Source organism: Sciurus carolinensis, chromosome 8, assembly GCF_902686445.1.
Source record: "Sciurus carolinensis chromosome 8, mSciCar1.2, whole genome shotgun sequence".
Taxonomy (NCBI): domain Eukaryota; kingdom Metazoa; phylum Chordata; class Mammalia; order Rodentia; family Sciuridae; genus Sciurus; species Sciurus carolinensis.
The window spans coordinates 43,923,076-43,938,772 of NC_062220.1; the positions used below are offsets into that span (position 1 = coordinate 43,923,076).

General features: G+C 40.6%; 1 protein-coding gene across 11 annotated transcripts in view; it reads left to right on the forward strand.

Annotated features, from left to right (window-relative positions):
* The window catches only part of Ica1 (islet cell autoantigen 1), a 143,766-nt gene that overhangs the window by 105,132 nt on the left and 22,937 nt on the right, over positions 1 to 15,697 (forward strand). For all 11 annotated transcript variants that reach the window (XM_047560626.1, XM_047560629.1, XM_047560631.1 and 8 more), the window contains exons 9-10: positions 11,130 to 11,227; positions 13,301 to 13,353. In XM_047560626.1, the coding sequence (XP_047416582.1) occupies positions 11,130 to 11,227; positions 13,301 to 13,353 (151 nt within the window). The remainder of the gene's footprint in view (positions 1 to 11,129; positions 11,228 to 13,300; positions 13,354 to 15,697) is intronic.

Here is a 15,697-nt window from a genome sequence, read left to right on the forward strand (position 1 = left end):
CTTGCCATAACATCGAAACATTAAAACGCTGTTTTTTCTTAAAATGCTTCATTGATTTTGAGATGTTTATAGTATAACCACATCTACTGGAAGTACTGAGACAACACATTAAGATCCGGCCTTAAAATGAAGGTCCTAGGAAGAGGAACCCAAGATAGTCTATTCACCCTGTGACATACCTGACCTGACTCTAGACAGGACAACTACACCCCCATCACCCATTCATACCTTGACATGGTGCATGGTAACTGCATTCAGAACATGCTCTGTTTGGCTCTCTGAACTCTAAGTATGTAAAAGGGAAAAGTGTGTGTGTGTGTGTGTGTGTGTGTGTGTGTGTGTGTGTAGTACTGGGGATTGAACTGAGGGGTATTCTACCACTGAGCGACATCACAGTCCTCTCTATATTTTGAAACGGTCTCACTAAATTACTGAGGCTGGCTTCAAACTTGAAATCTTCCTGCCTCATTCTCCTGAGTAGCTGGGATTACAGGCATGCACCACCCTGCCCCATTGATGGGAACTTTTTGTTTCTTATGTATCCTCCCTTGTCCAACCAAATTTTCTGCGCACAGTTAGCCAGCAGTTGTCCTTACTCTGGCTATGTTGCTGTTGTTGGTAAGGCTATGTTTCTCTTCTGTGATTTACTGCTGCTTTCAGCACCTCAGAAAGTAGCCATCCACAGATTGGTCAAAATTATAATCCATGCCAGCCATTCACAATTCTTACACAGGCCTGCCCAGAATCCCATGGATCACTCTTCCATAAGGCACATTGAGCAATCGGGTTTTATTTTATTTACAATACCAAGGGTTATCTGCCTTTTGAAAGTCAACTGTACATAACATAAATGGACCAACTGAAAGATAAAATGGTCCCTACCCTAAATACAATTCCAAAGAACTTTATGTTTGAGTTAATTGCATATAAAGTACAACACACATTCATGAGATTGAGGCTATTGCCACATGAATGAAAGAACCCACATGTGTATCCTTGGCTTCCTGTGCTAAGGGAAATTCAGCTTTTCAATTTTCACCCTGCTCTTTACCCCACAGAGAGGACCAACCAGATTGCATCAGAGGATCTCTGGGCAGAGAGCTTAGTGGAAGTTTGATAATCATGGTTCAGGACATAAGTACACTCTGGGCAGATGATTTTCCGTGATTTTCCATTTCCCCAGAGCCTTCCTTAAGTTATGGTTTAAGTAATGGTTCATAGCTTAATTATAATATAATCTTAGGAGGAGTGCTACATCTGTTAAAGTATAATGATGTTGTAGTAATAATAAGAAGAAGTGTCCAGAAACCAACCAAATAAACAGTTCTTTTACTACCTCTCTAGAATGCTATTCATCTCGGCTTTTAGTGATGACTTATTAGAATCTCAAGCTGATAGCTAATTATTTCATGTGGTTGCAAATCTGATAAACACAGCTGAATCCTGTTGTGCAGGTCTCATTATTTTATAGAGGCACTTGCATATCAAGTTGTCTGCCACAAAACATGAAAACAAAAACCATAAATACTTATGTAAAATGGTCAAGTCTGAGGATATTGACTTCTCAACCCTCTTAAACCACTGTTTTTTAAATACATGTCCTATAGTTATCAGATTCTTATTTTTATCAAGTCATCTTTTAACCTACATCATTTTTGAATGGCGCCTTATGTTGATAATGGCTATTTTGAAATTTAAATAAACGTTTTCACGATTAATTTGTTCTCTGGGTTTACCTAAGCAAATAGCCCCTTAAATGCCTTTTGGGACTCTGACTGGAAAGAAAACATTGTCTTTGGAGAGGCTTGCCAAGCTCTGTTAATGAAAAGCAAGCCATTTGTTTTCTTTGCTTCAGGGTGTATTCTGAGTGTGTTGGTAATTGTGCCATTGCAGCTGTATTTCCTGACTGTTAGTTTTATGCTTGATGAAGGATGATAATTAATGTGTTAAACACTTGGTGCATCCTGTTTGGAGGGAAGACTCTTGCTGCAGTATTACAGGGATAAAATTCATGCCCCTAGAAGTTCAAAGTTTCACTTCAAATGAACCTTTCTCTAAGAAATATGTAGTAGTTCTTTAAGTTAATTTTGTTATAAAATGAATTGAGTTCTCCACCTCATACAACTTGAAAAATATCCAGGTGACTGTTAGGATTATTATTTTGTGATGATACCTTATGTGAAAACAGCCATTGCTTTTTACCCAGGCCTGATAGAATCACTGATTCTACCTTTATTAACATATTCCTTCATATTTTAATATTGTAATTAATAATACATTTTGTGGCATTTTGAACTTTATAGAAAAGTTAGCTTTGAAATGTAATATTACAAAAACGTTTTTAAATCTAATCATTGTAAACAGCTCAGATTTAAAGCAGAGACTATCTTCTAAGCAATTCCCTCAACTTATATTTTCAGACAACACTTTTTGATTCATGAACATGCTACTAAACATGCACATTTTGCATGAATTATCATTAGTGTATGAATTTTACACTGATTCCAGATCATCTGGGCATGTCTGTCTTCACATGGCAGAAATGACCAAGTCCTGGGGACACGAATGGAAAGTTACTTGCCAGATCTTGAAAGCATTGTCCCTTCTTTGAGAAAAGTAATTTAGACTGAGTGTAAAGCATTTTTAAAAAACTAAATGAAAGTCTGTCTTATTAGGAAAGCAGAAGCCTGTCTTAAATTGCCAACCCTCAGATGTGGTTCTGTTCACTCCCTCCTTCTAGGATCTTATTTACTTACCCGTTTCTCCATGGACCCAGAAAGGGCATCAGCTAAAACACAGCCACCCTGGAGTCAAGTGGCTTTTCCCTGGAAAAACCTCAAATTCTGTCTGTGTCAATGACTGTTTCCTCCTCTATCTGGCATCCTGGCAGTGGGTGAGGTGGGCATCTTTGTAGAAGACTGAGGATCAGGCCCTTTGCTGCCCAGTGGACACACTCTTCCAGGGCTGATTCAGAGGAAGGCATGTCCTTGAGTGACTGTATTCAATGAAAATGGTCGGTAGTGAGATGGTTTCCAGCAACACACTCCACCCCCGTGTTTTTAGAAGGAACACCAGGTTTTTACTCTGCTTTTTTTAATTCTCTGCTCATGTGATAAATAAAAGTTTGCAAAAGTACAAGCAGCCAGACCTGGTTGTGGGTCCAGCTCTGCCACTCCAGCTATATGATGGTGGAGATATGGTGGTGGAGCTGGTGACGGTGGTGTGGTGGGAAGAAGTAATGGTGATGGTGATGGTGGTGGCAAGGGTGGTGGTCACATGGTGAAAGCTCCAGTAGCACAGTGGGGGTGGTAACAGGCATGAACTTACCAGGAATTCTGTGGGGGATGCAGAAGTCAGCCATTGAGAGTCTCCATACAGGAGGGCTTGTTGAGGTTGCTAGGTTCAGGAGCTCAGCTTAAGTTACTTTGTACTCACTGTTTTCATCCTGGATTGTTAGTTTTGTAGTAAGCTTCACAGGCAAGCCTGTGACTGGCAGCAGGATAAGAGGTCTCCCCAGACCTCGCCTCAGGGTAACCCAGCCCGCTCCCTCCCTGGCTTCCACAGACACTCTGGCAGCTCCATTCTCAAACCTGTCCTTCAGCCCTGCAGGCCTTGGTCTGGCTCACAGAACTCCCACCAGGGCTAGGAGAAGGCTGGGCAGGCCTGCAAGCCAGCAAGGCAGGAGGGCTTGCCGTTTTTGCAACAGGGCTAATTCTAAAACATGCAATTTGGCTTTGCAACTGGCTCTCGGTCTGTGCCAAGGCTTTAAGGAAACCTGAATTTGAAAACAAATCTCTGAGCCTGTTCAAAAATAACCGTTGAAACAGATGTGCCAAAGTTTCCTTTTTTCTCTCTCTGGGTGTAGGTCTCAGCACTGTTATGTAGGACGTCATTCTGAAGACCAAAATGTTTTTAGTTTTCAAAATTCAAAAAACATCCTTTTCTAAATTTTGTTTTTCTCAAATTCATATGCCTAGCAGCCTTCTTCCACCCACCTCCACATTTCTCAGTTAATCATTTGAACATTTACCGACAGGCCGCATGGCTCTGTAGTTACTTGCTTTGAAAATAAAGCCATAATAGTTTTTATGAAAATTGGGTAAATATCCCGGCAATGCTATTTTAGTTACCAGTCCCAACAAGGCAATTACTCATGGCGAGCATCCAGGATATCCTTTTAGACTTTCAAGTTTTCTCTTGGTGTCATTACTTTACAAGGCATTTAGCAAAACCCTTTTTTTCTTTTTCTTTTTTTTTTTTTTTTTTTCCCCAAGCTGCTCTAGGCCAGATCATTGGAAACAGCAAGTTGGGAAGCATCCAGGTCACTGGGGAGGAGGGAATAGATGAGCTGACCGAGGACGCCACGGAAATGAGTGGATGAGCTAGGATATGGCCCGTCACTTGTTCATCTCTGCCTTATAGTGATTGTTATTAATTCTCCCAGGCAGCTGGTAGCTCACCCTCCTTGCAACAACCTGGGTCATTTCCTTCACCTACCTTACTCTTTGAGGGAAAAGGAAAAAATATTACCATTGTGTGAATAGTTACTCTGTGCCAGATACTCTACTAAGGGTGAGGTGAAATGGCTAGGAGAGCTTGTCATATGATACATGTACCACGGATAGTGTTCTGATTAATGATACTGTGAGGTTCTCCAGAGTCAGATAGAAAGTGCCTATGTTTTAGCCCTCAAATTAACCTTGGGACATAGAGTATACTTGATCTTGTTCTCATGTTTCAAATGAGGAAACCGAAGCTCAGAGATGTCTAGGAATTTGCCCAAGGCCACCTGCATTACAGGGTGGATGTGGGAACCTGGAAGCTCAGACTTTTTCCACACTGACATGCACTGCTTCCCACAGGCACTTCTGGCTGTGAGGCAGGTGGGCAAGAGAAAGAAATGCCACCTTTAAATAGTACAGCCAGAAACTTTTCAATTAAAAACAATACTTTGAAGTGTTTGCCTATAGATGAAAAGCATAATTTATATGCCAGTCCCTCAGAGACCTGGGAATGGGTGGCTCTTCTTTTAGAGTTTGGAATGAAATCCTTTCCATCTCCTCGGCATTTGTCATTGAAATGAGAATTCAGTGAGGCATGGTGGCACAAGCCTGTAATCCCAGGAGCTGGGCAGGCAGAGGAAGGAGGACTGCAAATCTGAGGTCCAACTCAGCAAGATAGTGAGATCCTGACAAAATAAGACCTGGGGCTGTAGTTCACTGGTGGAGCAACCCTGGGTTTAATCCCCTGTATGGAAAAAGAAAAACACCAAGCAAGTTTAATATATGTTTTTGGCTCTTCAATGCCATTTTTAAACAAATAGTAGAATTTATAGACCTGGATTCAAATATTACTTCTACCTGTTGGTTATTGAATGGCCTGAAGCAAATTACTTCCTCTGAGTCTCCATTTCCATGTCAGGAAATCAGGAATACAAAGTTTATCGAGGTTTCGTGAAGATTAAATGTAATGTGTAAAACTTGGAGTGGGGTACCTAACACAGCAGGAACACTGAAGACACCTCACTCCTGCGAGACCTTTACAAATGATTGATGAATAAACCACTTTGGAGTGCTTTCTACGAGCCTGGTGCTGTGTAGACGCATTCTCTCCGTTTCTCTTCACAAACATCCCAGGATAGGTATACTTACTTGGCCTTGCAAGCTCCAGTGTTCTGATGGGTAAACAGAGGCCCACAAACCATGAAGACCATGTCCTTTTTCCAGTACTGCTTGATCTCTTTCCAAAGACCATTTGTTTCCAGGATAGTACGATGCCCTTTGCACTACCAATTTTCCATCTTTTTCCCCCCTCTTATTTTAAAGAATAAGATTATATATGTCTTATATGATTGTGATTATTTTTTTCTAATTTTATTTTACTTTTTTTTCCCTACAGTATAATTCAAGATTACCTCTGAGCTTAATAGCTCTCCTCGTGAGGTGTCTTTATACGTGTCTAAGTGCATGATGAGGGATAAATGTCTGTAAATTGTGTGGCTCACATGCATCATGGCCTCTGCTTTTCATTTCTCATGTGCTACTAATTATATAAACACAAACATACACACGCCCAGCTGAGTTCAGCATCTTTTAACCATGCCCCGCCGTTCTGAATACTTTTATTTCCTTTTATTGACAATTATTTGACACCTTCTTATGTGCACAGTGTAATTAATGGAAAGTAGCATAAGGAAATTAAGTTGTCATAATTAAAGAGCAGGGGAAATGCTGCTCAGTTGTCTAAGGCAGGCTTTAGATTATTAGAACTGGCTGCTGGTCTTTTGTCTGGGAAATTTGTTTTGCTCAGTAGTTTTGTATCCATTCAAATGAATGTTGTTGCTTTTATTTTCCTAATACTGGAAGTAGTAACTCCCATTATTATTATATTAAGCTGTTTCCTTTCCAAGATGCTTTTGCAAGCCGGGTCTGCTTATTTCCTCTGTCATGATGGTCTTACAATATTGTGTGTGTGCTTCCCAAAGCCATTTAAGCCTTGATGGAAACTATTAGCATGTTGGGGCAGCCCTTACAGAGCAAGTTACTTAGTCTAAGAACATTCTTTCCTCTGCAGAGAAGCTTTCTGTCTTGTATGATGCTGTGTGCTACTAATACCAGTGATTTTCACAAGCAGTTTTAATGATGGACTAAGTGGGTTTGGGGTTTAGAAACAATGCTTTGGAGTTCTCATTGCTGGACATGGATTCAGATGTGGTTTCTTCAACCAGCGTTTGGAAACAGTTCCATCCCATGCTGCCTCATCTGCAAAGCAGCCTGCCACACCTCTTCCATTCACTAAATCTGAGCAGGTGTTCATGGCATACGAAAAATGCTGTCACCCCTGACTTCCATGAATGCTGTAGAGTTAAATGTTTTCAGCTGAGCTTGGACTTCAAACTGATCTGAAGAATTCACCTCAACCCCCTCGCGCAGGTTAAGGCTTTGTAGTCAAACTAGGGAGAAGACTCATGCGCCCTACAGAAAGTGCTGTATCTAACAGTCACACCCAGGAACTAATTTGCAGGGAGGGAAAGGGACCTGATTTGATTTGTCGTCCTCGATCTTTCCGAGTTCTCCTTAGCCTCTTTATGTCTTCAATGTATACCATCTTTCGAAAGGAACAAGTTCCATATGTGGTGTTACTTCATTCCCTGCTCTATAGAAGAGCATTTAACTTAAGCATGATCTAAAATTCTCCCACTTCAAAAGATGCCCTTTGAAAATGTTCTAAAATTAAACATTTTGACAGAAAAATGGAAAATATAAAAAATGATACAAATGATTTGCAAAATAATCAAATTATTTTAAAACAAGTATTCATCTGTATTAAATACTTCCCAATTATATTTTGTTTTTACTTTAATAACAATAAATATTTCTATTAATAAATACTAGTATTGTATAGTCTTTAAAAAGAGAAAATATTCTAAAATTGATTATGGTAACCATTGCACAACTTTGTGAACATGCTATACATTATTCACATATACACCTTAATAATATTCAAATTTTGTGGTTTGTGAATCATATCAACCTGTATGTGTATATACAAGATCCCCCTAGTTAAAAATTCTGATATTTAATAAACAAACTCACATGCTCATAGTAATTTTGCTTGTGGTTTTATAAACCTTTTCATATTATTCCCCTGAGTCTTTATATTTCCTAGCTAAAGAGAACTAATTTTTTTTTCATTTAACCTTTTGCACATTAATTTATCAACCAACAAATATGTATTTAGTACCTCTCTCAAACTGCAGAAGCCAAATTGTTGTAACAACAATGGTAACGTAGGAAGAGAGGCACAATTGTCACAGGAATTATTAATAATAAATTAAAGTAGCAATTGGAACTGCAGCCATTCTGTTGGGGAAGCACAATAGTGTCTTAACTGTGATTGTGGTGACAGGGAGCCAACAATTGAGTCCCTGCTAATGGCCCAACAGGGGAAGGGGTTGAAAAGAAGGAATGAGTGGTTTACATTACAAAGGGATTGTCTGAGAGCTGCTCAAGTGTGGTCAGGAGGGGAGGTCAGGCTGGAGACAGAAGGGATGATAACCGTGGAGCTGTCAAGGGCATCTCAGGGGTTTAAGCAAGGGCTGTGGCAGCTCGAAGCAGCCGGCTGAGGCAGACATGTCCTGGCCCTGCCTAGCGTTGATTGATAAAAAGGAAACACAATGAGAAGATAATTGAGCAAACCAGGAGGCCTGAGCAAGTGTCACAGAAATCTGAAAGTGAGTCCTGGGAGGCATCAGAACCTTGGCTGAAAATATTCCTGGCTTCACTGTGACCAGAGTTGGACCATTCTGTGGGGAATAAAACTGCTGTAAGGGGTGTATGTGTGTGTGAATAAAATGCTGTGATTGGCAGATCTGTTGAAAAGAGCGCGTCTTTGACATCTGATGAACTCCTGTGTGCACGCGCGCGCACACACACCCACCCACACACACACACACACACACACACACACACATACACACACACACACACACCGCTTTTACCGGATGCTGGAGTAGATAAAAAATCATGACCATCTAGACTACATGCAGTTCATAATCACTGTCTCATTCTAACACTGTCCTTTGTAGCATTTTCCCCTCTGGTCCCGGCTGCAGCGAAGGATCATAAGTTGCATTTAGTTATTATCTACAGAGAGACACACTGAGTAGAAGAATCTGATGAAAGGAATGGGGCAAATGTTAAATATTGATGACTCTGCGTAAAGGAATGTCTCGCTGTGTGACCCTGCCGGCCTCTTCATCCTGGTCACATAACACTTGTACCCTGGCCAACTACATCCCAGCCCCAGAGGCACCCTTTTTGTTCCTCAAACAAGCCAAGCTATTCCCACCTTCGGTCCTTTGCTTTCGGGGGGGCCCCCTTTTCTCCCTGAGCTGTGCAGGACTCTCTCCTTCTCGTCATTTAGCTCTCAGTTGAAATGTCTCTTCCAGGACAGGACACCCTGCTCCCTGAAGTAATGATCCAATCACTTTCTAGCCTTCTCTTTTAATTATCTGCCTAGGCCTCTCATGAGTTGAGAATGCTGTCTGTCTTGCCCAGTAGTACATTCAAAATAGCACCTGGCACTTGGTAGGTGCTCACAAACCCTTTGTTGAATGAATGTGCTAATTTAAATGTCCAAAAGTAGGGTTTGTTAGAAATGATGGTGATGCCTTGTAAAAGGGAATTATGCAAGAAAATGCTTCAAAACTCCTCTCAGAGGATGTATACTCAGAGAGAAAACCCTCATCCTATGGTAGAATATAGGTGAATGAATGCAGAGAGATATCATCATCTTATAATCTCCACTATAATAAACATTATTTATTATGAATACCTACACAAATTGTTTTGGTTGAGAGGGACCTCTACTTTCTGTAAAATATATAGATAATAATGATTCCAATATATAAGTAGGAAGAGTACAAAAAAACAAAGGACATGTATGAAAATAACTCATCATTTTAAGGCAATGAAATTTTTTTTGGTATTTTTCAAACTTATGCATATGGTTTTATTATTTTTCTAATTTAAAATATATATTTTTTAAGAAAAAACAATACAGGATAGATATGGTCAAATATTAATAAGACAGTAAATGCTGCTTGGAGTCAGAAGGACTCTCTTGAATTTGGCATGCTTAGTGAAGCTTTATGGAAAATAGTGGTAATTGATCTGGGCTTTGAAAAGACTCGTAGGACTTTTGAGGGTGGAAACATAAGGGGAACAAAAATAGAAAGGGAGCAAAGAGCACACTGGAGACGAGGAGGAGACAGGCCTAATCGAATGGAAAGCTGGAGTTGGGGTGGAGAGTGTGGAGAGTGGGGCTCCAGCTGAGAGAGGAAGTTAGGGTCACATTTTAGAAGATTTTGAAAATCAGGCAGAGGGATTTTTAGATTAGAAGTGGAAATAAATTAGGAAATATTATAAGTTCTTGCAGACAAGGGTAACAGGATGGCACAGGTGGGGAAAATTTCTCTGTGCAGGTCATGAATCAGACCTGGCAGTTAGGGGGCGTATAACACCAATATCCATCTGCCGTCCATGGCAGACTGCAGAATCAGTCACAGCTCGGCCCTGCCTGAACACAGCCTTCGAAGCCTCTTCACCCAGGCTTCCTGTCAGCCATTACTAATTCATCCACATTGGCTGTGAAACTTGCTCGCACCTTCTGTGGCTGTCACACTGGAGAGGTGAATGATAGGAAGGACAGAAACAGGAAAGGTGAAGGCCCAAAGAATGAGGACGTTAGATTCTAAGAATGTAAGAGGGCTAGGCATCTGGAGATGTTTCTTTTGTATTCATAGGTCTATATTTTAATTAGGGCCAGAAATAGAGCTCTTTTTGTATAAGTCATTACTCAGTTGTTACAGAAATGTTTTGCTTTTTCTTTCCCAGTCTTTGTCACTAGTACACAATTTGTGGGCACTTGCTTAAAAAAATAAATCTTTCTTTAAATATTTAATGAACCTTGAAAAGAGTAACTCCAACAAACGATGTGCCAAAAGGAAAAAAAATACTCACCCATTTAATCTACAAAAATTTGGACCCACTTGCTCTGTCTGTCCATTTGTGGGAGTTAAGTTGTCAGAATATGTTTAGACACTATTTTGGTTTTTTTTTTTTTAAAAAGGTTTTGTTTTCTCTTATTTTTAAGGCAGTTTTTTAGATTACAAAATAGCAAACAAAATTAAAAATAAAATGAAGTTGTCTCATCTTCGGTGGCGGTGGTGGAGGAAGCTTCGACTCTGTCAGTGTGTGGGCTGAAGGAGAGCAGAATGTTTATCTTAGCTACATGTCGAAGTTGGAAAATAAAGTTAGCAATAGCCAAAAGGCCTTCTTTTGAATAACTTATCACAAAAAAAGAAAACACAAATCTAGTGGCAAATCAACTCTTCTTTAAAAACCAGCATTGCTTGCATGGGCCTAGAAACATTGTACTTTGACATATAAAATTTCATTCTATCCACTTGATTGGTTCATGGTAACCTCCCAGTACCTGTGATTTAAATGTTCGGTCTTGGAGACCAAGGGCAATTGGTTTTTATTGATTACTTTTTGTTCTTTTTCCTTTTCCTCTTTATTCTCCCCCCTTGTTTTCTTTTTCTTTATCTGTGGCTCCTGATCAAGAGCTTACAAGACCCTATGAAAAAAATAGTTGAGAAAGAAGAAAAGAAGAAGATGGCCCAGCAGGGAAGCACAGAAGCAGCAGGGCAGGAACCGAGTCAGTAAGTCGAGTCGGGGCTCCTCCCCTAGGTCTTGCTTCCCATGGTTGTGGGCAGCACAATCCTGCCAATCCTGCCCATCCTGCCCTGAAGGGGTCTCAGCCATGGAGCAATCCACTCACTTCCTCGCTTCTCAGAGTAGATGCATTAACCTTGAGGCCACGCTCCCTCAGCACATGTTCCTGCTAGACCTGTCTCACTTGTCTCAAGACCCATTTCTGGGGTCCTCAGAAGAGGCACGTTTACAAGGAGTTGACTGGGACAAGAAAGGGCCAATGTCCCCATTGACTGCCAGGATCCCTATCTTATGGCCTCAGTCTCAGTTTCGTGTTCTCTCTGGCTTCTGGACCCTATCTGGTCCTGTTCACCACTGTTCACAAGATGCTGTGCTGCACAGGAAACCCCCCAACTTTTCTCCCAGTGAAGCTGATGATGTAGGAAACCGCCTTAGTAGTGCACATAGCATTATCCTACAAAAGTGTTGGGTTGTGACATTTTGTTTTCACTGTTCAAACTTTGTTTTCTCCTCTGTGAAGCAGAGAGCAGCTTCCTGTGCAGGAAGGCCCATCCCCATCTATTACCTTTTTACAAACAAGGTGCCTCCTGTCATTATAAATACCCAGATAAACTGTCAACATATGTGGCACATGGCTCCTGATCCCACACAGTGAGGAGGTTTAGGTGTGACTCCATGTCATTTTCTATGGAGGTACAGTAGCCCGCAGGAATGCAGTTAATCTTTAAACTGGTTGACCCAGGAGAGCCAAGTAGATGACCTTGCCTCTATCCACTATTCCTTTCACACACACACACACACACACACACACAGGATTTAGGTGACAATTTTATGGCAAAACAGGATTGTATTTTTTAGTCTATCTCTGAATAAAATTTCAAACATTTTTGTGTCCTATAGAATTATTTGATGTCCTAGTAACTCCCCCTGCTAAAAAAAAAAAAAAGAAAAAAATCACTGTCAACATTAATTCTTTTTAATTTCAAAACAAATACTAGAAAATGTCTGTGGTGCAAAACAAAGACTAATTTCAACTTTTCATCATCTAACAGATCAGAGCATATGATCTAGATCTAGTCCAGTTGACTTTTAGGGGGAACATATTCCTGGAAAGGGTAATAATGGTAGCTACCATTTGGTGAGCACCTACTACATGCTAGGCACAGTGCGAGCTGCTTTCTTTATTTGTTATTCTTTCTCATGCTAACCCTCAAGGTAGGCATTTCCCCATAGTGTATAGGATGGAAGTGAGGCTGAAAGAGTCTAAGGCACTGCCCCTTGTGGAGTAAGAGACAGAGCCCAAGAGCAAGTCCCAGCACTTTCTTTTCTCCATATAAGTTAATGCAATCAAAATAAAGCACTAGCCACTACTCAGAATGGAACTACTACCTAGGATTTTCTTGATTCATTTTAATTAATTTCAGGTTTCTCAAATATTTTGATTCTTCATTTTTAAAAGCGCAAAAAAAAAAACCTGCTCACCACTTAAAATGATTGAAAATTTAATAAGAACTTTGTTCAGAAATAGCAGGTAAAGGTGAACCACGGTTCTAGGACAATCATTTGGAGGCACCAAAAGAGTCTGAGGACGGTGATGTGATGTCCGAAGAGTCTTGAGTAGCTGCCAGTCCACCTGGATTTAGAGTGATCCTGTTGTCAGCCTTCTGTAGTTTAGCTAATCTCCTGAGGTGACCTCTTCTATAATACCAGGAATCAAAATAAACCACTGCTTGGCCATCCTTTTTTTACTATGTTTTTAAAAGTGATAATTGTATATATCTCTCTTAGTCATCCCTAATTACCCATCTAGATATTTACAGAAAATGTGCCTTATTAGGAAAACAAACTCCGATATTAAGATGCTACAGAATAGAAAACAAAGCCAGCAAAATTTATTTTTCCTTTAGAAAATACATAGCATATAAATGACTATATCTGTGTGAATGTGTGTCTGTGGGGGGGTTATAATTGAGGTAGTAGATTTTGTACTGAAAATCTGGCTGTATCATAACTACAATATTTGCAGAACCTGATGACTAAACTTTTTTTTTAATTTTAAGGTTAATTTCATTAGAGGATGAAAACCAACACAAGGAATCCTGCAGTTTTAAGAGTAAGTTTTGATTTTCATTTAAAATTGCTTCTGAAACACTACTTAATGCTCAACGGCCAACTCATTTTCTTTTTGGCAAACTCCCGCTAGGCCTTTCTTCATTTCCAATTGAGAAAAGAATATATTGATTTGCTTCCTGCAGTTTTAAGGATTTTTTTTAGTAAGGTTGGGGATTGAACCCAAGGGTACTTTACCACTAAGCTACATCCCAAGCCCTTTTTATTTTTTATTTTGAGACAGGGCCTGGCTAAGTTGCTGGGGCTGTCCTCAAACTTGTCATCCTCCCATCTCAGCTGCCTGAGTTGCTAGGTTTGCAGGCCTGTGCTGTGGCACCCAGCACAGTTTCAGTTTTAAGTGTTTAAATATCAGTGATGTCAATCCACCCCACAGCATTACTGGAGAGACAGGGTATATTCTGAACCTTGGTCACTCACTACAACAGCAGCCCTTCTGAGAAGTAACCACAAGTAGGACTGGCAGAAAGTTCTTTCCATAGTAGATAATATGATTATGATATTGCCTTTACTTTTTCGAACTGCCATGTAGGTGGAGAGAGAGTTTTAGAAAGATCACATTACGACATGGGGAGGGTTTGGTCTCCCATGATTTGTGGGTGGGTGTTGGCCATCATTAGGGACAGATGGGGAGAGCCCCAACTCTGCTCTGCCATTCCTCAGGATGCCTGTAGTGAGTGGCACCAGCTTCCTTGGGTTAGGGAACAGGGTCAGAGAACTGGGAGATGACACAGTGGACGGTGAAAAGCCTCCAGCTGTTTCTGTCTCCTGCATTCCTGACTGTCTTTCTTTGGTTCTTCACCTGAATATAGAATGAATATGATTTAATACTGAGTCTTAAACTCAAAATCCTCAGAGATACAGGAGAATGTTGTACAGGTTTTATGAAGAGAACTAAAACCACTCAACTTTGTGCTGTGGCAGCCTGTCCAGGAGATGGCAGATTCTAGAACTTTCCCTGTGTTCCATTCTGCTCCTTCACACACTCTCTTCCCTCTACCTTCTACTTTTCCAACTACTTGCCTCATCTACATTTTTCTTCCCTCACTTCACGCCTTCATTTGGTTTTCGCCTGCCTTTCAACAGAGTTAAAAAAAAAAAAAAGAAAGAAAGGAAAGGAAAAAGAAAGAAAGAAAGAAAGAAATAGAAAAGCAAAAGCAGCCCACTGTTTGCCTCCAGTGTTGCCTTCCTGTCATCTGCTCATGCCTGTGTGCCTTCATGTACTCACAGACTGCTTCGTTTTTATGGCAGATGTTTACTGGCATCTGCTTCTCTGCCAGGCCTGGCACTGCCCAGGCAGACAGTGGTGCACCACACATATTCTGGCCCTTCCAGGACGGGGCTTACACTCAAAGGGGAAGCACATGGTAGCCTGATAATCACACAGCTGGGCAACTACAACTTTGGTAAGAACTACAAAGGGAAAGTACAGGGCTCTGGGTACATGACAAAGGTACCTCACCTATTTGAGGGGATCAGGGACACACTAAAGCCAACTGCTATTGCAAGACTTGTCAAAGCAAAAGATACAGCCCAGGCAAAGGCTATGATCCAGGAAGGACCAGACAAAGGTCAGAAGAATGATATTCTAGAGCTTGAGAGGGGAGCAAATAGTGGAGAGGCTGGGCCTGACCTCACTGGTCATGGAAGAGCTCTCTGTCTGTATCGATCCCAGCTTTCCAGCCTCAGTGCCCCTCAGTGGACCCCACAATATGCATTATTAATGTTGTGGGAATCGAGGTCATCGAATAGGATAAACTTAGTTATGTGGTAGAATGTATACTCCAGTTGATTATATTTGTATGCAAGTTACAAATCTATACAAATTATATATTCATACAATATCACATATTGTATGAATATATACTATGCCAATATACAATATGCAAATTTTCTCCTTCCTTGTACAGTATAATTGCATGTGGTATTTGCATAATATTTTGAGACTGCAAATGTCTGTCACCTTGTTTATATATACACAGGATGGAATTCATTATAATGAAGTGGCATCTGCCTTGTATTTTGTGACCTGCAGAAGTCTAATGAACAGATGAGCAAACTGAGTTCTAAGGTGGATCTATTACAATGGGCATGTGTGCACACACACACACATACACACACACACACACACACACACACACACACACACAATTTATTGTTTAGAGCAGTTTTTGGTTCCCAGAAAAATCAGACATAAAGTACAGAGATTTCCCATATGCTTCTGTCCCCACATATGCAGAGCCTCTCCCCCGTCAACTTCCTGCACCAGAGGAGTGTGTTTGTTATAATCAATGAGCCTACCCTGACACATCATTATCACCAAAAGTCCA